The 21880-nt window shown below is 48.2% G+C and overlaps 1 protein-coding gene across 1 annotated transcript; it reads right to left on the bottom strand.

The window, feature by feature from the left end:
- Positions 1-6850: 6850 nt before the first annotated feature.
- Positions 6851-11225, bottom strand: LOC119046974 (interferon lambda-3-like). Its single transcript, XM_053667526.1, has 6 exons — positions 10997-11225; positions 7956-8137; positions 7574-7651; positions 7232-7375; positions 7040-7120; positions 6851-6949 (listed from the first exon to the last, which is right to left on the bottom strand). The coding sequence occupies exons 1-6, from the start codon at positions 11223-11225 to the stop codon at positions 6851-6853; spliced, it is 813 nt and encodes a 270-aa protein (XP_053523501.1).
- Positions 11226-21880: the final 10655 nt, after the last annotated feature.

The following is a 21880-nucleotide window of genomic DNA, read 5'->3' as shown; positions in this document are numbered from 1 at the left end:
CGCCTGGTTTCTGGACCAACTTTGAGACCTCACAGCTCCCTGCAGCCACAGGCAGCAGATAACATTGGAACAAACTGCAGCCTCGAGTTGCAACGCCCCAGCAGCTGAGGGGCCACACAAAAGCAACCCCCTCCCACCTGTGAACAAATCCAATTGTAAACCAATAAGAGCTCAAAGCCCCCACCCCTCAGTGCTGGTGCCACTCTCCACACCACGCCCCTCTCCTTTCTGTAGTGTGAATGAAAGCTTTATTTTCTACACTTTCTTCTCTTTGGGAATTCTTTCATAGCCCATGTCATCAACCACCCTAACACCATGTCCTGGTGCTGAACATCAGTAGAGACCACAACCCTAAAAAGATATACCTGGAGAGCTGACGAATATCCTATGGAGGTTTCCCCCTGAGACCCCCAGGTGAAACCCTCAAGGGGAAGGACCCAGTGCAGGGTTGTTCTGTCTCTTGAACATGCCTGCACCTTTCCCCTTCTCTTTCCACAGGGGCATTCATTCTCTCTGCCCTTTTTTAAGCCTAAGGTCCAAGGGCCCTTTTTTGTCTCTGTAACTTGTTTCCTGAGCCCACACAGCCCAGCTGGCTCACTTTTCCCCCAGCTCACTCCTTCTACCTCTGTGATTTTGTAAATAAACTTTTGCTTGTATTTGAGTCTCACCTCTGATTCCTTTCTTAGCCAGAACTCAAATGCTGAGATTGCTGAACTGAGGACACTCTAACTGCTGGAAACATTCTACTGCCGTTGCAGCTAACAACACAGTCCATGGAGAATGAATGGACAGGTGGATGGATGGATGGACAAATAAACAAACTTTTCCAGGGGCACTAGCAATAAGTTATTTGCAAATGGAGAAAACTAAAGTTTAGCAAAAAGCAAGTAGATTACGTATATCTGGACTTCCAGCCAAGATGGAGGCATAGGTAGACACACTCTGCCTCCTCACACAACCAAAAGAAGAACAAAAACAAATTTAAAAACAGAAAAAAGCAGAACTGACAGAAGGTCTAACTGTATGGAAGTCCAACAACCAAGGAGTTAAAGAAGAAATATTCATCCAGACTGACAAGAGGGGAAGAGATGGCAGCTGGGTTGAAAGAACTGGCAGCAACATTGTGGCTGATGGATCAGGTGAGGTGGTGGCTTGCAGACTGGGCAGGCCACTACATTCGAGTGCAGATAAACCAGGAGGAACAACTAGGGAGCAAGACAGAATGCACAACCCAGGGTCTAGCGGGGAAATTAAGCCTTAAAACCTCTGGCTGAAAACCCCTGTGGGTGTTGAGGTGGCAGTGGGAGAAACTCCTGGCCTCATGGGAGAGTTCATGGGAGAGACTCACAGGGTCCCAGAATGTACAGAAGCCCAGCCACCTGGGAATCAGCACCAGAAGGGCTGAATCTGACTGTGGGTGGCTGGGGAAAGTGACTGAAAACTAGCAGAGAGTGGAGCAAGCAGAACTGTCCCCTCTCAGACTCCTCCTCCCCACACAGCATCACAATGCAACCTGATGTGTGCACTGGCTCGTAGTGCCCGCAGTGTCATGGATGACACATGAGACAAATTCACCCAAACTATCATGTCCTGTGGAGGAAAAGGAATGGCATGGCTACTCCCTCAAGGGGGGACAGCCTCAGAATGGCCTGGCCACCTTGTCAAGGGGAAAGCGACTTGGAGTGGGTGGCAACTCTCTCACCAGGGGAGAGAGAGCGCTGACCCTTGCCTAGACAGGCTTTTATTGTTTTTTTTTTCCCCCAGGAGTTCAGGTAGAACTTATTAATCATTGTCAGGCAGTAAATAGTAGATAGTGTACAAAGAACCATTAGGGCTTCTTCTAAGTCAGGGTCTATCAGTTAAAAGGCTACCAAACCTTGGGAAATAAACTCACTTGGGCCTCATCAAAGTGGGAGGAGGGGTTCATCACCCCCCTTTCTGTTGCAGCCCCCCAAATCCTTCCATGATGGCCTTCCAAGTGATTGGGTGTGCCTTAGGTTGGCCCCCCCTCTGGGGGGGTTGCACTCGTCTCTGACAATCCGACCATACTTTGGGGGCAGGGAGATGAAGCAGAAGCAGTGCTTGCTGCTAGAGACAAGCTTTGTCTCTTTAGTGGCCTATGGTCTGAAGGTAGCTCCCTCAGCCTTAGCCATGGGAAGTTTCAGCTCCTGAAACCAGGCAGAGTGGTCCCTTACAGAAACCAAATGGGTTGCCCTGCCCTGGTGAGCACCTAAGACTCTGCCCCTTACTACATAACAGGCACGCAGAGACCAAAAAAAAAAAAAAAAAAAAGGCCCAAATGAAAAACCAGTTCAAAGCTCCAGAAAAAACAAACAAACAAACAAACAAACAAACAAACAAACAAACAAAACTAAGCAATGAAGAGAAAACCAACCTATCAGATGCAGAGTGTAAAACACTGGTTATCAGGATGCTCCAGGAACTCACTGGGCACTTCACCAACATAAAAAGACCCAGGCAGCAATGAAGGTTGCACTATGTGAAATAAAGAAAAATCTACAGGTAGACAACAATGGCGGGAAGAAAACCAGGACTCAAATCAATGGATTGGAGCAGCAGAAAGAAAGAAACATTGAACCAGAACAGAATAAAGAAAAGAGAATTCAAAAAAAAAAAAGAGAGGTTTAGGAAGCTCCAGGACATCTTTAAATGTTTCAACATCTGAATCATAGGGGTGCCAGAAGGAAAAGAACAACAGCAAGAGATTGAAAACTTATTTGAACAAATAATGAAGAACTTCCCCAATCTGGCAAAGGAAATAGACTACCAGGAAGTCCAGGAAGCTCAGAGTCCCAAAGAAAGTGGACCGAAGGAGGAACACAATAAGGCACATCATAATCATATTAGCCAAGATTAAAGATAAAGAGAGAATCTTAAAAGCAGCAAGAGCAAAGGAGATAGTTACCTAAAAAGGAGTTCCCATTAGATTTTCAGCTGATGTCTCAAAAGAATCCTTACAGGCAAGAAAGGACTGGAAAGAAGTATTTGAAGTCATGAAAGGCAAGGACCTACATCCAAGATTGCTCTATCCAACAAAGCTTTCATTTAGAATGAAGGGCAGATAAAGTTCATCATCACCCAGCCCTTATTATATGAAATGTTAAAGAGACTTATCTAAGAACAAGAAGGTAAAAAATATTTTAAAATTTTTATTTGATTGATTATGCCATTACAGTTTTTCTATTCCCCCCTTCATTCCCCTCGACCCTGCACCCTCCACCCAACCTTTCCCCCCCTTTAGTTTATGACATGTGTCTCAAGTTCTTTAGATTCTATATTTCCCATACTATTCTTGCCCTCCCCTATCTATTTTCTACCTACCCTCTCTGCTACTTATTTTCTGTACCTTCTACCACTTTCTCCTCCTCCCACTCCCCTGTTGCTAACCCTCCATGAGATCTTCATTTCTATGTTTCTGCTCATGATCTAGCTGTCCTTTTAGTTTGCTTTTGTTTTAGGTGTGGTTGTTAATATCTGTGAGTTTGCTGTTTTTTCACTGTTCATCTTTTTTATGTGCTCTTTCTTAGATAAGTCCCTTTAACATTTCATATAATAAGGGTTTGGTGATGATGAACTCCTTGAATTTGATCTTATCTGAGAAGCACCTTATCTGTCCTTCCATTCTAAATGAAAGCTTTGCTGGATAGAGTAATCTTGGTTGTAGGTCTTTGGATTTCATGACTTGGAATACCTTTTTCCAGCCTCTTCTTGCCTGTAGGGTGTCTTTTGAGAAATCAGCTGACAGTCTGATGGGAACTCCTTTGCAGGTGACTGTCCCTTTACCTCTTGCTGGTTCTAGGATTCTTCCCTTCATTTTAATCTTGGCTAATGTAATGATGATGTGCCTTGGTGTGTTTCTTCTTGGGTCCAAGTTCTTTGGGACTCTCTGAGCTTCCTGGATTTCCTGGAAGTCTATTGCCTTTGCCAGATTGGGGAAATTCTCTTTTACTATTTATTCAAATAAGTTTTCCACTGGTGGCTGTTCCTTTCCTCCTTCTGGTACCCCTATTATTCGGATGTTGGAGCATTTAAAGATGTCCTGGAGGTTCCTCAGTCTCTCCTCAATTTTTGAATTTTTGTTTCTTCATATTTTCCTGTTTGGTCATTTTTTCCTTCCTTATGGTTCAGTCCCTTGATTTGAGTCCCAGTTTCCTTTTCATCACTATTGGTTTCCTGTGTAATTCCCTTCATTTCAATTAGTTTAGCCTTCATATTTTCCTCTAATTTGTGACTAAAATCAACCAGTTCTGTGAGCATGCTGATCACCAGTGTTTTGAACTAACTGTGCATCTGAAAGTTTTGCTATTTCTTCATCGCTTAGAGTTATGGGCTCTGGGGCTTTGAGATCTTCTTGAGCCATTTTTGGTCTGTTGGGGCCCATTCAGTATGAGGAGCGGAGGCTTTGGTACTCATTAGGGCGGGGCCGCCCAGGTCACTAGGTTGTGACGCTGTATAGTGGGAGCGGGGTGGGAGTGGGGAAATGGCGGCCTCTTCTGCTGGTTCCCGCCACTGGGGCCTGCTCAGTCACATCTCACTGCCCACTCCCTCACGGGTCTATCTGCACAGGAATGTGCCAGCACAGTCAACCCGCCGCCCTGTGCCCTCGTTGGGTCGCTAACTGGGTCTCTCACTGGGTCCACCCGTTGCAACGCCATGCCTGGGATCTGTGTGTCCGGGTCCATCTGACCGAGTTTTCCTGTGCAACCCCGCTCTGCCAGCTGCTGGCTTCTCCACTCTTACTGGTCAGGCTGAAGAATTAGTTGTTATCAGACTTTCCAAAAGTTCAATTTTCTGTGTTCTGGCTATGTTTTCTGTTGCTAATATTTTGTCGTCTCTCAACTTGGTTGTGTGAGAAAGCATGACGACTCCACCTATGCCTCCATCTTGGTGAAGTCAGATAAAAAATATTAATAGTAAAACGACAACAAACTCACAGCTATTAACAACCAAACCTTAAAACAAAACTAAATGAAAAAACAAAAGAAAACATAAACAAACTAAGCAAACAACTAGATGAGGAAGAGAATCACAGAAATGGAGATTACATGGAGGGTTATCAGAGGGGGAGTGGGAGGAGAGAGAGGGGGAAAAGGTACAGAGAATAAGTAGCATAAATGGTAGGTAGAAAATAGACAGGGGGAGGGTAAGAGCAGTATAGGAAATGTAGAAGCCAAAGATCTTATGTGTATGACCCATGAACATGAAGTAAATGGGGGGGAATGCGAGCGGGAGGGGGGTGTGCGTGGTCGAGGGGAATAAAGGGGGGATATGGGACAACTGTAGTACCATAATCAGTAAAATATACTTTAGAAAGAACAGAAAAAGGCAAGTATACCACAAAAGGTAAATGGGAAGGAAAATGTCCCCTCAGATTTAGCTCTGACTTCAAAGTTGTACCTCTACCATTCACACTACCTCAGAATGATTGATTGCACAGCCAGTGGTCACACCATCACACACATGAAAATGAATGAACACCAGGAGAAAAGAGGACCAGCACAAGCACATGGGTCTTACAACTGTAAGGACACATTAGTAACAGGATACCAAATAATTACAACTCAGTCATGAGTGGCATGATAATCTTTTGGTCAATGGTGGGCCACATACACGACCCTGATATACACCCTGAAGTGCAGCCAGTCACGTGCAAGTACAGCACATACGGCAGTGTACAGTACATAACACTTCATCATAAAGGGCTCCCTTAGTGTTTTATATATTTACTATGCATCTCATCATTATTTTAGAGTGCGCTCTGTCTATTTCTATAAAAAGTTTACTGTAAGACAGTATGTATGTTAGGCTGGCAGCAGCCTCATAAACCTTGTGTTTACTGCATCTTTGCACTATTTTCTCTTGTGCTTGGTGCAATATTGTGTTGTTTTATACATTTAGGTGGCACAAATGTAGAGTTTGTAAGGTCCATAGTAGTGGGAAGAATGTGGTAGGCCTTCACATTCACTCGCCACTCACTCACTGCCTCACCCAGAGTGACTACAGTTCCCTGGTTCCACCCATGTGAGTGCCCTATGCAGGTGTGACATTTGTATCTCCTCCAGCACATCCTCGCTGTGCCTGTAGTGTGTTTAGATGTGTCCAGATACACAAATACTTATTGTGTTCTACCTGCCGACAGTATCTAATACACTTCAACCTGCTGCACAGGTTTGTGGTCCAGGAGCCACAGGCTGTACCACACAGCCTAGGTGTGTGGTGACGGCCCCATCGCGGTCAGTGTGAGTGCTCTGTGACATCTGCACAATACAGGTTCCCCTAAGGACGCATTCCTCAGAAGGACTCCTGGTGGTTACATGGCTGGGGACTGTAACTGAGCCTGCTGACCTCGGTGCTCTCCAAATCCCTCAGAAATGGGACCCGCTCAGTGGGGAGAGCCAACAGTCAGAGACTCACAGAACATCCAGGGAGGCGTTCAGGGGAAACAAGACTGGTCCATGGTCCATGGGGTCAGCACCAAAGTGGTTCCAGAATTCAGGCCTCTCCCAAACCAGCCCTGGACACTGAATCCCTCCACACACCCCACAGCACAAACAGCAACTTTTCCTCGTTGTTTATTTGCACAATTTGACAAAAAGTAAAAAAATAAACACTTAATTGGTTGTGAGTTTGAAAATTCACATGGATAAATACATAAATAACTGACAATAACTTAAAAAGTGAATGAGGCATAAATAAAATCTCCTGATTGGGTGTGAGTTTGAAAATGCCCACATACAAATATATAAATAACTGACAATAACTTAAGAAAAATGAGTGAGGCATAAATAACATCTAAGATGCTGGGGCAGGTGGCGGGTGGGCCTCAGGGTCAGACACACAGGTCTCCACTGGCGACACAGTTCAGGTCATGGGTGAGGAGGCGGAACAGGTTGAATGTCACAGAGGCTTCAAGGCAGGCAGGGGACTCCTGTGGGGAAGACGGGATGGGCCAGTGACTACCCCTGATCTGGGTCCCAGTTGTTTGTCCCCAGACACTGGTCACTCCCTGGTCACTCACCTTTGAAGCCACCTGGAGGCGGCGCAGCCAGCGGTGGAGGTAGCCCCGGGGTCTGGGGCCTGCTGTGGCCTGAGCTGGGACCTGTGAGGAGAGGAGGGTGGTGTGTGAGGCAGGGCCTGGACAGAGGGAGACCTATGAGGGTGGGGGAGAGTCAGAGCTCACAGATGTGGCCCAAGGGCCCAGAGCACTCACACAGGCCTGAAGCTTGGTGTGGATGTAGCGCAGCATGTGAAGGGGCTGCTCCAGGATGTCCCCCAGGGTGGAGTTAGCCATGGTCCCCAGGACCTTCAGTGTCAGGGCCAGCTCAGCCTCCAAGGCCACTGGGCGCTCCCACACCTGAGGAGGGCAGAGACAGGTGAGGAGGACTGAGGAAGGGGCAGTAAAGGTAAGGTCAGGAAATGTAAGAGGACAGCAAATGTGGCAGGTGAGGAAAAGTCAAGAAGAGTGAGGAGGAGAAGGTGAAGGGCCCATTTACGCAGCTACAGGAGCTGGGGCCAGGTGAGGGCAGGGCTGGACCTCCCTCTGCCAACTCACCTGCAGCTGCCTCAGGTCCCGGGTCCTGGGCAGTGGGTGGGAGCTGCAGCTCCAGTTCTTCAGCAGGAGTGACTCCTCCTGGAGAGGAAGGGGAGGGTCAGCGCACAGCTGGAGGACTGAGGTTAGACCCCTGCAGTGGGATTGGAGGGAGACTACGACATGAGGAGGGGGGCTAACTTCCAAAAGCAGGGTGGAGGCGTCTCCACTGCAGAACAGGAGTCAGCCCAATGCAGCAACAGCAGGAGTCAGCCCACTGTGCCAAAGTGCAGGGCAGCCCAGGGAGGGGAGGGGACAGGTCCACCCTGAGCCACAGGGAGCATGGGAACCCCCAGAGGGAGGGTGGGGGTTCATCCACAGTAGGTGGGGCAGTGCGGAGACTCACCAAGGCGTCCTTGGCCCTCCTGAAGGCCTTCATGTCTTCTGGGGGCAGAGACTTGAACTGGGCCAAGGGGCAGCCCCTTGCACCCGGGAGGGCACTGAGGGGCGTGGGGACAGGAACTGCTCTTGTCCTGGTCAGCACCATGGTCATCAGCATCAGCACCAGCATGCAACCCACAGGCAAGTCTGTGTTACAGAAGGACAGACAGATGAGGGCACGAACAGTGTCAGGGGCTGAGGTTAGGGGCTGTGGAGAGGTGGGGGTCATGGGCAATGATGTGGGGGCTCACCCAGTTGCATCCTCATCTCTGTCTCTGGTGTCTGTCAGCAGAGGGGGACCTAAGTGTCCACTGAGAGGCTGTCACCAGGGTCTCTCACTCAGCCTTGTTTGGTGTCTGTGACCTAAGTCTCCTCTGCTGGGTCTGAGTCTGCTGCTCTGTCTGCGTCTCTGCACCTCCAGCTCTGCTCTGATGGAATAGCTGCCTGATCTCCATGGTACAGCTTTTAGCCTGGAGAGATGGGCAATCCCAGCTGATGTAGGAAAAGTGAAAACACACTGGCCACTAGGGGAGGCCCCAGGCTGGGGAAGCCCATGCAGGGCGGGGCCTTGAGCCAGGTGAGCAGGTGGAGGGAAAGAGAAACTGACCCAGATTGAGGTTCACCTACAGGAGGTGAGATCCTAAGATGGGTCTCGGCGTAGGGCCACGGCCTCAGCCCACAAAGGTGCAGTCACCGTGCCCTGATGGGGAGGGGACAGAGGAACTTGTCTTTGTCAGGACACTGCTGTGCAGGGAGAGGAGGAGGAAAGCAGTGCTAGGGTAGTGCCAGAGAGAACTGGGAACGTTCAAGAGAAGTGATTATGGGGAGGGGAGAAGAGGAAGGGAGAGGCAGCAGGGGGGTGAGGGCAGGGTGGGTGGTGGGAGAAGTGTGAGAAAGGGAAAGCAGCCTAAAATAGAGCAAGGAGACCAGCTCTTCCCCCCTTCCACAGCTGGGACTGAGAGAAAGAACAGGGAGAAGGGGGGAGCCTCACTAACATGTTAATTGTCCAGACACTGAGGGACACAGGAATGGGACAATCTACTAGGCAATCTTGGTGTTGCCAAGGACTTCAGGGAACCAGCTCAGTTCATGACAAACGCCTTCATTCATTCACCCAGTATGATGCAGCCCCCACTTTCTGTCAGGCACATCTCTAGGTGCCTGACATAATGTATTAAAAAAAAACCCATAAAACCACCCTTTGAGGAACTTTTGCTAGGGAGGATGACAGGGATTAGGGGAGAGGGGCTTAAGCACAGGTGGACGTTACTTCAAGGAACAGAAAGTGGAAGAACTAAAGCAGGGAGACAGCAGGGTGTAAGCAGTGGTTGCAGTGAATGAGGCGGCCTGAGAAAGCACATGTGAATGAAGACTTAAAAGTGAGGGTGGCAGGTATGTGAAGACTTGGGCGGGGAGCAGTCAGTGCAAAAGGAAAACCCAGACGCCCCCACTTTGTTCAGCACTTTGTGTCTCACCCCAACACAAAGCCTTTGCCACTTGCAGTGCTGAGCCCACAGGGGCACCGAGGGCCTCCTGGACTTGCCCTGCAGTGTAAATACGGAGCCACGCCAGCAGAAGGGGGAGAAGCTGGATGCTGCCACCTGTTCTAAATATAAAGCATTTAGAAATAATCAAATCATAAAACTAACTAAATAAATAAAAATAATAAAATACGGGGACTCAGATGCTAAGAGACCAACCCAAAGTCACAAAAAAATTATGTGGTGAGGGCAGAATTTTAAACAAGTTTTTCCTGACACCCCAGACAGTAAAGACGACACTGTCCAGCTTCTGTGCAGCTGGATCCCCTCCCTGGTCGTGGAGACAACGAAATTTAGGATGGGAGGTGCCCACTGCTTTTTGGCTTTGACTACTGCTGAAAACCCTTTGTCTATGATTCATAATTCCAGAGAGAGTGGATGGAATCCTCATTAGGAAATACTGAGCTCTGAGACCTAAAAATGTTGCACAGGCAAGAAGGGAAATGTGCCCCCTTCACCTTCCAGGGCTGTGGTCGGTTTCTGTCAATGACATCAACCTTAACCCTGGGCAGGAGACATTGCATCAAAGGTGAATTCTAAAAATGCACAGAAGGTCTCAACATTTCTGAATTCATACTTGTTTTTCTTGGAAGGAAGTTCTGTGAGGTGGTTGAGATTGAAACCTGGTTCTGACCCTCCCAGCTGGGTGACCTTGGCAAAGAGGCCTGCAGTTAGCAACCATGATCGCTAGCCCACTGCCTTGGACTCGTGAAAAGTGCAATTGCCTGTGTATGAACGTGTGTGGTCACCTAATAGAGACCATTAGTGAAGACCATCCTGTGGTCTCAGCTGGAAGCTTTAGAAACACTACTCCAATGTGCATTACTCATCTGCAAGAAAAGGACAAGAATGACATCGTGTGGATGAGGAAACTGAGGCTCAGAGAGAAGTAATTACCCGGTAACACCATGACTGAGAGGGTGACTCAGAATTGAAACTGATGTCACCTGCTTTCCCTGGTTCAGCATTTTGAACTGAAAGGTGCTCCCCAAATGATCACAGGGGATCGTCCGTTGTAAATGCAAGTATATTTAATAATGGCAATAAGCCACCACCAGAAGCCAGAATAGAGAATTACATAGGGATTTCACAAACACAAATGTCACTTGGGTAACAGAATCCAAAATACTCCAGTCAGCTGAGGACTGTGGGCCCTTCCACTGCCAGATCCCTTAGGGATGAGGCCTCCCCCGTGGGGAGATCAGAGTTGCAGATTCACAGAATCTCAGAGTGGACACTGAGGGCTGAGATGAGGATGCGGGACCTTCCATGGGAGAAGGAGTTCTGGGCTTCTGTGACCAGAGAAGAAGAGACCAGTCCGTGGTGCCTGCAGTCAGTGTACCGTGTAGACCCAGGACGCAAGTCTCTTGGTGCCAGAGGAGGCCCCTGAAGATCTTAGGGGGACGCATCCCATCAAAATGTCCTCGCTTCCTAGAGAGACGCGTTCTGATCCTTGGAAAAGTACCCGCGGCTGCTGGAGCACAGGTCGCAGACTGTCCAGGTCCGTCCAGCAGCGGCAGAGTCCCCCGAGATTCGGAGTCCGCGGCTGGAGACCCGGACGCAGAAAAGGGGTCACAGCGGAGCTCGCAGCCGCCCCCTGCAGACCCGCGGGTTCTGGGGGACTCCGCGGGGCCGAGACGAGGCCCCAGGTGAACAGGTGCAGGAGGCTGGAGAGGAGGCTGGTTTCCAGGCATCGAGGCGAGTCCTGGAACCCGAGACGGAGGCGGAGCGAGGCCTGGCAGCAACTTCCTCCTGTAAAGCTCCCCTTTGTTGGTCAGCAATGGACCCTGTGCTCCTGCTGATCTCCACTCTCTGGTGTCCCCTGGAGGTCCACCGGCTTCCCCCGGCTCCACTAACGGCTCTGTTTTGGAGCAGACCCAGAGGGGCTTTCCACCTGGCCAGCTGGAGGTGGAAGGGGGCAGGAGGTAAACCAAGGGACAATGGACCGAGCCTCCCAACAACTCCGCCAGGGACCCTCTGGGCCCCAGTCCAAAGTGCAGGTCTGGCAACAAGGAGAGGAAGCCAAATGTTGTGTGGACCAGTTTGGGACTGAGCTGCACCCATTGCTGAAGGGAAAGGGGCGGCCAGACTGTAGGGCTGGAGAGCACAGAGCAAGCCTGGGGTGGGGGGAAGGCGGGGAGCACCCCAGGTGGGGGCAGTGCGGACAAGGGCACTCACACAGGTCACCACACCCACAGCGAGCCCACCAGTAGTTTCAGGGACTAGGTGACACTGGGAACTATAGGGGACTGGGCAGAAATCGAAATTCTAAGGTCTCTCTGACGTCAGAACTTATATTTCTAACCACCACTACCACAGTGTGTACTTACAGTTCCTGGGATACTTCCACATGTCAGCTGAGATGGTAAGTGTTTTGCATGTATTGTGACTATTCCACTAAAGGCACAAATACACTTCACTGTCACCTCTGCCTCCCTGAGGCCGAACTCACTGTCCTCTCACACCCAGGCTCCCTCATCCAGTCCACTCTCCTCTAGTGAGGCCTGCACTTTCAGACTCACCCATTGGAGAGGTTGCTTCCTGGCTTCAAACCCTGCAAGGACTCCTTGTGTCTCCTTCTAGGAAAACTGAACAACATTAAAAGATCTGACAGATACCAGTGCATCTGGCAGCTGTCTGCCTGCCCGTGTGACCTCACTCCCAGGCACCCCTCCGTGAGCTCCGGACCCAGCACAGGGCCTCCTGTCTGTGCTTTGGACCTTGATGTCTGGTTCCCTCTCTATTCTGAAGCCCCCTGATGATGGGGCTGTGGGTCAGTATCCCCAATACCTGGCCAGCAACAGGCAACAGCCAACACCATCCATGGAAAGTGGATGAATGATGGAGTGGGAGCATGGATCAATAAACAAACCTTTTCAAAAGCCTCTCTGCTGACCTCTGTGTGTGTCCTTGTTTCTTGGGAGTGGGGACTCCTCATTGCAGCATAATGACTGAGACTGAAGGAAGGATGGCTAACTGAGACCAGGGAGACTTGGAGACAATTTCCTGGGAAATACTACTATTAATAATACAATGATAATAGTTAACATTTAGTGAGTGCTCACCATGTGCCAAGCACTTAAGTCATTTACTCCTCACAACCACCGTAGAACATTTACAGTCATCCCACTTCACAGATGAGGAAATGACACCCAGAAGCGTTAAGTAGCATGCCCAAGGTCACAGAACCCAAAGGTGGCAAAACTGGGTTTGAAAAGGCAGGCAGCCTGACTTCTGAGTCTGTCCTCTTAACCACAGAATGCCACTGCTGAGCAGTTAGTGAATGCTCATTCCGCACTCCGGCTCTGTGCTAAGCCCAGCTCATCTCTCTGGGGTTGGGCAACTGTCCAAGGTGGATATCTCTGGTTCCATTTTACAGGCAGAAATCTGAACCAGGGAGAAGTGACTGAAGTCACTTGCCCAAAGATCCCCAAGAAAGTGTGGAGCTGGCAGTTTGGTCTCAGTGTCTGCCTGTTCCTTACCACCACACTATGTTGCTTGTGGGGCTGGGGAAGGGCCCCCGAGGAAGACCTCAGGCTGAGCTCAAGTGTCCAGAGCCAGCCTGGGGAGGGAGGGGATGAGGGGCAGAGCTCATCGGTTGTTCTGTCTGGAATAGGAGGGATCATACGTGGGGGAGGGATTTGCTGGAGGCACAGAGGATGGTGTGGGGAGGGGAGTTTCAGGTAAGGTAGTGGCTGGAGAAGGAAAATTGATTGAGGGGCTCCTGAACTCTGGTTGGGGGGCCCTGCAGTAAAAACTTCCTGATCCTGGAGTAGAAGGAAGAGGCTTCATGCCAGTCTGAGGCCCCCTGTGGCCTGGGGAGGAGGAGAGAAAGACAGAAATAGAAACAGAGCAGGAGGGAGGGGAATGATCTGGGCAAACGGGGTGGGAGGCAGCAAGGACAGAGGCGCCAGAGAATCACAGGCCAGGAGGCTCCCTCACCCAGTGACCCAGCCACACTTATCTACCTCAGTCATCAGGACTCCTGGGCCCTGAGGGCTTCCCACACGCCAGGCGCTGAGCTCACAGACCCTCCCTGATGGGTGGAAAGAGAGTGTGCCACCCAGCACTGGGCACATAACGCTCATGAAATAAAGCCACTCAGATAGTGAGCACAATCGCCTTTGTACTCTGCAGCTGAGACGTAGTGTGTGCACCCACCTTCTCCAGGTGAGGAAACAGTCCAGAGGTTAGGGAACGTGCCCACGATCATACAGCCAGTGGAGGGCAGAGCCGTGACCAGAAAGTTTACTGCCTCCAAATTCTGCACACCTAATCGTCTGACTAGGTTGTCTCTGAGTCACCTGATAAAGCTTTATTGAGCACGTACTGTGTACCTAGTCCTGCACAGGGGATACAGCACTGGACAAAATAGACAGAACAGGCAACCCCTGCCTCTTGAGGGAAGACAGGAAACAAGCAGTAAGTATGTCGTGAGTGTCTGGTGGTAAATCAGCGCCATGAAATGAATGGAGGAGTGAAATCAGGTTGATGGGACAGAACGACTGAGAGGCCTGCTGTAGATTAGTGGGGGTGGGTGAAAACAGGTGATGTTGGAGCCGAAGAATTCCACTGTGGGGAGAACCAGGGAGCGGCATCCCTGGCGATGGAAATAGCATGTGCGAAGGCTGTGAGACGGGACTGTGCTTGGTGTGTCGGAGGCGGTGAGTCTGGACTGGAGTGGGGGACGGTGGGGGGAGAGCGGGTGGGAGAGGCGAGGGGGCAGCAGATTGTGCAGAAGCTCGTGGACTGTGATGAAGAGTCGAGATTTTAGGGAGAAGTGGACACCGCAGGGAGAAAGAGAAAGAAAAGAAGAGTGAAGATTCTTTTCTGAGAGTTATGGGAAGACAATGAAGGGTTGTCAGCTGTGAGCACATATGGTCTGATTTGGTGGGGTGTGGGGTGCGCCTGCCTTCACAACAAAGTCAGGAACTGTCATCTCAGAACATGACTCCCATCCATGGACATATTTGGGGCCCACGCGGTCCCCGGTTTAGCCCTTTGGGGACCCAGTCCCAGCCCTCCCGGACAGATAGATGACAAAACAGCCGTGATGGGGGAAGAAAAGGAGACTGTGGGAGCCCAGAGGAACTGCCCGACCCCACCTGCAGGTTCAGGGACATGTGTTAGTCAGAGTCTTTTTTGTAGCAAGTGACAGAACATAGCTTAACAGAAGAGGCATAAAAAGCAGGCGTTTGTTGGCTCATGTAGGTAGAAAGGTGACGATTTAGGGTAAAACTCCAAGGCACTTGGCCTTAGAGACTGGACCTCAGACTCAACCCCACCAAGGCACTCTCCTACTCATTTCACCATCTCGGCGCCTGTTATCTGTCCAACTGCATGTGCTGGGAAAATGGACATTTATTTGCAGGCACAGACCCAATCCTTCCAGCACCATAGCTCAGTAAGAAAGTGGCAAAATCTCCTGTCTAAAAAAAAAAAAAAATCCCAGGGAAGGGCTTGGATTGGCCCAATCAGTGTCACAGGCCAGCCACCCTTGCACTGGTTGCAGCATCCAAGAAAAGGGAATCCTTTGATTGGCCAGGTAGGGGTTGGTTGAGCCCTCAGTATTCAGGTGTCTGGGTTGGGGGTCTGGGGAAGGAGGGTGGCTAAAATAAAAATTGGTGAACTATCTGAAATTGCCAGTTGTGTATGTCAGAAATGGCAAATTATTGGCAATTTCATTTGGTTGATCCCAAAACTCTCCAGCAAAGTCAAATGGGAAAGTTTGTTGGGCTTGTAAAAGTCATAGAAATCCAATGGACCACTCAGAAGGGTGTTTGGAAGAGGAGGTGATATCAGCTGAGACTTAGGGGATGAGTGGAAACGAGCCAGGTAAAGACGCGGCGGAGGTGGAGAGTGGCAGGGCATGTTCCAAGCAGGGAAAACAGCTCCTGCCAGGTCACGAGGGAGGAGCTGGGAAGGCTTGCCGCTGTGATCTGCCATGGACTGCTCTGACTGAGCAAGCCTGAGTCTCTGTCCAACCAAATGAAGGATTGGGAGAGGGGCTTTAGCAGAAGAAATGGAGGCGGAGCAGGAAAACCCAAAATATATACAGTTCAGAATTTCTTTGCTAGACCTTTGCTTCTCCATGTAGAGATTTGCAATGTCATTTCCATTGCAGCACTCATATTGAAGGGGGTCATTTGCCCAAAGTCAGATATGTCCTATATGAGCCAAACTTTTTAAAAAAAATTTTTTATTGATTATGCTGTTACAGTTGTTCTATTCCCCTCCTTCATTCCCCTCCACCCTACCCCCCATCCCCACCATTACCCCCCCTTTAGTTTATCACCCTGTGTCTCAAGTTCTTTAGATTCTATATTTCCCATGCTATTCTTGCCCCCCATCTATTTTCTATCTACTGTCTATGCTACTTATTTTCTGTACCTTCTCCCCCCTTCTCCTCCTCCCACTCCCCTGTTGCTAACCCTCCACATGATCTTCATTTCTATGTTTCCATTCCTGATAGAGCTGTCCTTTTAGTTTGCTTTTGTTTTAGGTGTGGTTGTTAATAACTGTGAGTTTGTTGTCCTTTCACTGTTCATGTTTTTTTTAACTTCTTTTTCTTAGATAAGTCCCTTTAACATTTCATATAATAAGGGCTTGGTGATGATGAACTCCTTGAATTTGATCTTATCTGAGAAGCACCTTATCTGTCCTTCCATTCTAAATGAAAGTTTTTCTGGATAGAGCAATCTTGGTTGTAGGTCTTTGGATTTTATGACTTGGAATACCTCTTTCCACCCCCTTCTTGCCTGTAAGGTCTCTTTTGAGAAATCTGCTGACAGTCTGATGGGGACTCCTTTGTAGGTGACTGTCCCCTTATTATTGCTGCTTCTAGGATTCTCTCCTTCATTTTAATTTTGGCTAATGTAATTATGATGTGCCTTGGTGTGTTCCTTCTTGGGTCCAACTTCTTTGGGACTCTCTGAGCTTCCTGGATTTCCTGGAAGTCTATTTTCTTTGCCAGAACGAGGAAGCTCTCTTTTATTATTTGTTCAAATAAGTTTTCTACTGGTGGCTGTGCCTTTCCCCCTTCTGATACCCCTATAATTTGGATGTTGGAGTGTTTAAAGATGTCCTGGAGGTTCCTAAGACTCTCCTCATTTTTTTGAATTCTTGCTTCTTGACTCTTTTCTGTTTGACCATTATTTGCTTTCTTCTGGTCCACTCCATTGATTTGAGTCCCAGTTTCCTTTTCATTGCTATTAGTTTCCTGTGCAATTCCATTCATTTAAATTAGTTTCGCCTTCATATATTTGTCTAATTTGTGGCTATAATCAACCAGTTCTGTGAGGATCCTGATCACCAGTGTTTTAAACTGTGCGTCTGAGAGTTTTGCTAATTCTTCATCGCTTAGATTTATAGGCTCTGGGGCTTGGAGATCTTCTTGAGCCAATTTTGGTCTGTTCATGCCCTTTAAGTGTGAGGAGCGGAACCTTGGACTCCCAGGTCGCTGGGTTGTGACACTGTATGTGGGGGCGTGGTCAGAGTGGGGAAATGGTGGCACCCTCTGCTGTTTTGCACCGCTGGTTGTGGAGCAGAACCTTAGGTGGTTCACGAGGGCCGGGCCACTCAGAGTCACTGGGTTATGACGCTGTATGTGGAGGTGGGGTCAGAGCAGGGAAATGGCGGCGCCCTCCGTGCCGCTGGCCTCGCGGACCTGCTGGATCCCTGGCCAAGCCAATCGCCCACTCCCTCGCTCGTCTATCCGCGCACAAATGCACGACCACAGTCAACCCACAGCCCTGCTCCCTTGCTGTTTCCTTGTGGTCGCTCGCTTGGTCGCTCCGTCGCTCACTAGGTCCAACCCTGCGCCTGGATTCGGCGCACCTGAGTCCGTCCGACCGAGTTTTCCTGTGCAACCCCGCTCTACCAGCTGCTGGTTTCATCCCTTATCGGTCAGACTGAAGAATTTGTTGTTAACAGACTTCCGAAAAGTTCAATTTTCTGTGTTCTGGCTGTGTTTTCTGTTGCTAATATTTAGTTGTCTCTAAACTTGGTTGTGTGAGAAGGCACGGATATCCACCTATGCCTCCATCTTGGCGGAAGTACTGAGCCCAACTTTTTTTTATCAAGCATTAATTGACCACATTCTCTGGATTCAGTGCCGGGCATGCAAAGATGGATTTGTGAGGATTCACTTGGCTGCAAACAGAAAACCCAATTAACATGACTGAAGACATTTGGTTCTTATTTAATAAGAATTTTGGAATTAGAGCATTTGGAGGTTTGGTGTAATGGCTTATTGACGTCACCAAGGACCCATTTCCTACCCTTCAGTTTTACCTTCGTGAGGAGGATGGAGTCAGATGCTAGGCTTGTTGCCTCATGGTCACAAAATGGCCACCACAGCCCCAGGCTTCACATCCTCATACCAAAGAACTAATAGGAAGAAAGGGAACAAGTGAAAGTTTTCTTTGTGTCAAAGAAGAAAACAAGTCTAAAATAATAAGAGTAACAGCAGTAAACACATATATGAGGCTTAACCTGTTTCAAAAATTGTTTTATTCTTTACATATATTAACTCAATTTTGAAGCTGTTTAATCCTAAAACCACTCCAAACTGCAAGAAAGTCTGTGTGGGAAGCAGGTGCTGAGGGAGAGGGAATATTTTTATGCCCTGGGCTGGGCACCTTGCTGCTCACAACCAAACTGGGGTTCTGACACCTACAATCCATATACTGCAGTGGGGGTGGCTGTGGGATTGTATGTCATTTCCAGTGTATGGCTGTACTCCAGCCTTTATTCCCTAATTGAGAAAACATGAGAATGCAAAGGAGTGACAGTCATAGAATTATGGGGATGATTCTGAAGCCTCTGTGATGTTCAACCATTCAGAAACCTCAGTGGGTTACTCTTGATAATAAATTTCTTGTGACACACCTCATGAGGGATGGTGATGGGCTGGTGGATGTCACAGTTTAGCAATTATCTATTGCCTCATAAAAATCCAAACTTAGTGGCATAAAACGAAAACTACTTTCCTGTGCTCTCAGATTCTGTGGGTCAGGAACTTGATCACAGCACAGTGGAGATGGTTGGAATCATGGACACTTCAACACTCATGTGTCTGGTTACCGAGCTGGGGTGACCTCAAAGCTGAGTTCAGCTGTGACTGCCAACCAGAGTGTGCTCATGTGGCCCCTCCCTGTGGTTTGGGTTTCTTGCAGCAGGCAGGGTGGGTTCCAACAGGGGCAGTCTGAGAATGTGTGTTCCGAGAGTGCTAGGTGGACTTGATGATGGAAGTCCCATGACTTGACTTCCACTGCACTCTACTGAATGAAGAAGTCACAAGTTCAGGTTCAATGAGAGGAGAGCATTGACTCTACCTTTTGAAGGAAGGAATGTCAAAGACTTGGTGGCCAGTTTTCAAAGACCACAACACATACCATGCATGAGCTGGAGATGCCACCAAACTATTTAACAACTACACTGTTGTCAGAAGGCACACTGGCCACACATGGGAGCAGATCATGGAACACCTCCTCCAACCCCTTCTCAGGCAATAATTCTCTCATTTCTTTTTTTAAATACATTTTATTGATTATGCTATTACAGTTGTATTTCGTGACATGGAATACTTCTTTCCAGCCCCTTCTTGCCTGTAAGGTCTCTTTGGAGAGACCTTACAGTCTCTCAATCACCTGACAGTCTGATGAGAACTCTTTGCAGGTGACTATCTCCTTAGCTCTTGCTGCTTCTAGGATTCTCTCCTTCATTTTAATCTTGGCTAATGTAATTATGATGTGCCTTGGTGTGTTCCTTCTTGGGTCCAACTTCTTTGGGACTCTGAGCTTTCTGGATTTCCTGGAAGTCTATTTCCTTTGCCAGATTGGGGAAGTTCTCCTTTATTATTTGTTCAAATATGCTTTCCACTTGTTGCTCTTTATTTTCCCCTTCTGGTAGTCCTACAATTTGGATGTTGGAATGTTTAAAGATGTCCTAGAGGTTCCTAAGCCTCTCCTCATTTTTTTGAATTCTTGTTTATTCATTCTTTTCTGTTTGGTTCTTTCTTTCTTCCTTCTGGTCCACTCCATTGATTTGAGTCCCAGTTTTCTTCCTATCACTATTGGTTTCCTGTTCATTTCTTTCATTTCACTTAGTGTAGCCTTCATTTTTTCATCTAATTTGTGAACAAAATCAACCAGTTCTGTGAGCATCCTGATCACCAGTGTTTTGAACTATGCATCTGATAGGTTGGCTATTTCTTGGTCACTTAAAAGTATTGTCTCTGGAGCTTTGATCTAGTCTTTTTTTGAGCCTTTTTTTTTGTCTGTTTGCACCTGTTACATATGAGGGGCACCTTAGGTGTTCACCTTGGTGGGTCAACCCAGTAGCTGGGTTGTGATGCTGTATGTGGGGGCAGAGTCAGAAAGGGAGCAATGGTGCTTATTCTGCTCTCTCAGATTTCGGTCCCCTCTGCCACTTCCCACAAGCAAATTGGGCCCTTCTGGTGCTGGTTCCCAGGTGGGTGGGCTTGTGTACATTCTAGAACCCTGTGGGTCTCTCCAACAAACTCTCCTGTGAGGCTTGGAGCCTCTCCTGGCACCTGTACCCCCACAGGTGTTTTCAAGTGGTGCTTTTAGGCTTCATTTCCTGTCACTGGGGCCCTGGGTTGCACAGTCTGTCTCACTGCCCCCCCCCTTTTTTTTTTGTCCGGTTTATCTGTGTACAAATGTGTGTCTGCTGTCAGCCAATGGCCTTGCGCCCCGTACTGGGTTTGCCTGTTTCCTCCCAGCACCCTGGTCGCCAACCACCACCTTTTCTTGCTGGGACCCCTCTCTGCTGGCCGCTGACTCCGCCCCTCTTATTGATCTGTATGAATGGTTCCTTGTTGTTGGACTTTAGTACAGTTCAATTTTCTGTCTGTTCTGGTTGTGGTTTTGTTTCTAGATTTTTGTTGTCCTTAAATTTGTTTGTGTGAGGAGGTACAGTATTTCCACCTACACCTCCATCTTGGCCAGAAGTTATAATTCTCTCATTTCTGAATCATGAGGGGGTGTAGGGGCTTCAGGGGGCAGGTAGGTTTGCTTAGGGGGATTGAGGAAATAGCTATTTGACAACTGTTATGGAAGCATTTCAGTATTTTAACAATAAAAACAGTGCTCCTGTTGGGGGGGGGAGGGCTACTGCATTCAGTCCCGCAAGAGATTCATCACCTGTGCCATTTTAGGCTGCTTCCTAGGTCCATCTCTCACTTTTTCCTTGCTGACCAAACTCTAAAATTTGCTCAAGTACTCACTCTCCCTGGGACACGTTTCCCCTAGCCTCTGAGCAGGGTCTTGATTAGTCTAACATTATCTTTGTAATTACATCTTCCTTGCCAGTGATTGGGTTAGGCTTGGGCATATGACTAAATTCTAGCCAATGAGACAAGGATGTATACCCAACAGTGAGTTTCTGTGAAAGGTTTTCTTTGCTTCTAGGATCTGCAGAAGAATTATGACCCTAAACTTTGTGAAGCAGAGGCCAGCTGTCCACACTGGGCCTTGTCCAAATTCGTGACCCACAGAATCAATGAAGATAATAAGATGGTTATTGTTTACTCCACTGTTTGGAGTATTCTGTTATTACTTGGAGAGTGTTGTTTATATGTGGCAGCTGAAGCTGTGGCTGCCATCTTGAGACCATGAGGTAACCAGAACAAGAATCAGTCAAAAGAAATGAAAAGAACCTGGTGTCCCAATGACATTATTGAGTGAGTGAAAGAAGGAGTCTTAGAACTTCCCTGCCAACTGACATTTTATGTGTGGTAATAAACTCATTTTTGTTCTAGTTATTTGAGTTTGGTTTTTGATTCTTATTATATGTAAAGCATCCTGATTGGTATAGACCTTTATCTGTCCTAGGTCCACATGGAAAAGAGAGATATTCAGTTCACAATCAGGAAGAGACAGAGAGATATATAAACCTGTGCATATACTCACACACTTTTGCACAGACACGGGCATAAATACGCCATTATGCACCTTCAGTTAGACTCAGATTCATGCAGACACTCACTTGGATACATATACACACAGATGTGTCTCAGAAGTCCGGCACACATAAATATACACAACCATCACTAATTTCACCTGCACCACACAGACATCTGCACTCAGTACAGGCACACAGTCACACACATGCTCAAGGACTCACTACTCATGGATGTTCCAATTCCTTATAGTTTACTTGAACATATACATATATTGTATAAAAGTAGAAAAATAAGTATTTCTTTTGAACCTGAGTCAGGGCTACATCTCCATAAATAAGGGATGGATGGAAATAACTTAAGGCAGGGGTGGGACTTAGTGTATAAATAAGCTTTGGGCTCCCAGATGAGCTGGGGGTGGGTCCA

This window comes from Artibeus jamaicensis, unplaced genomic scaffold (assembly GCF_021234435.1).
Source record: "Artibeus jamaicensis isolate MK-2021 breed Jamaican fruit bat unplaced genomic scaffold, CSHL_Jam_final contig_47, whole genome shotgun sequence".
NCBI lineage: Eukaryota > Metazoa > Chordata > Mammalia > Chiroptera > Phyllostomidae > Artibeus > Artibeus jamaicensis.
The sequence above is the reverse complement of the archived record's forward strand: the minus strand, read 5'-3'. Positions and strand labels throughout refer to the sequence as shown.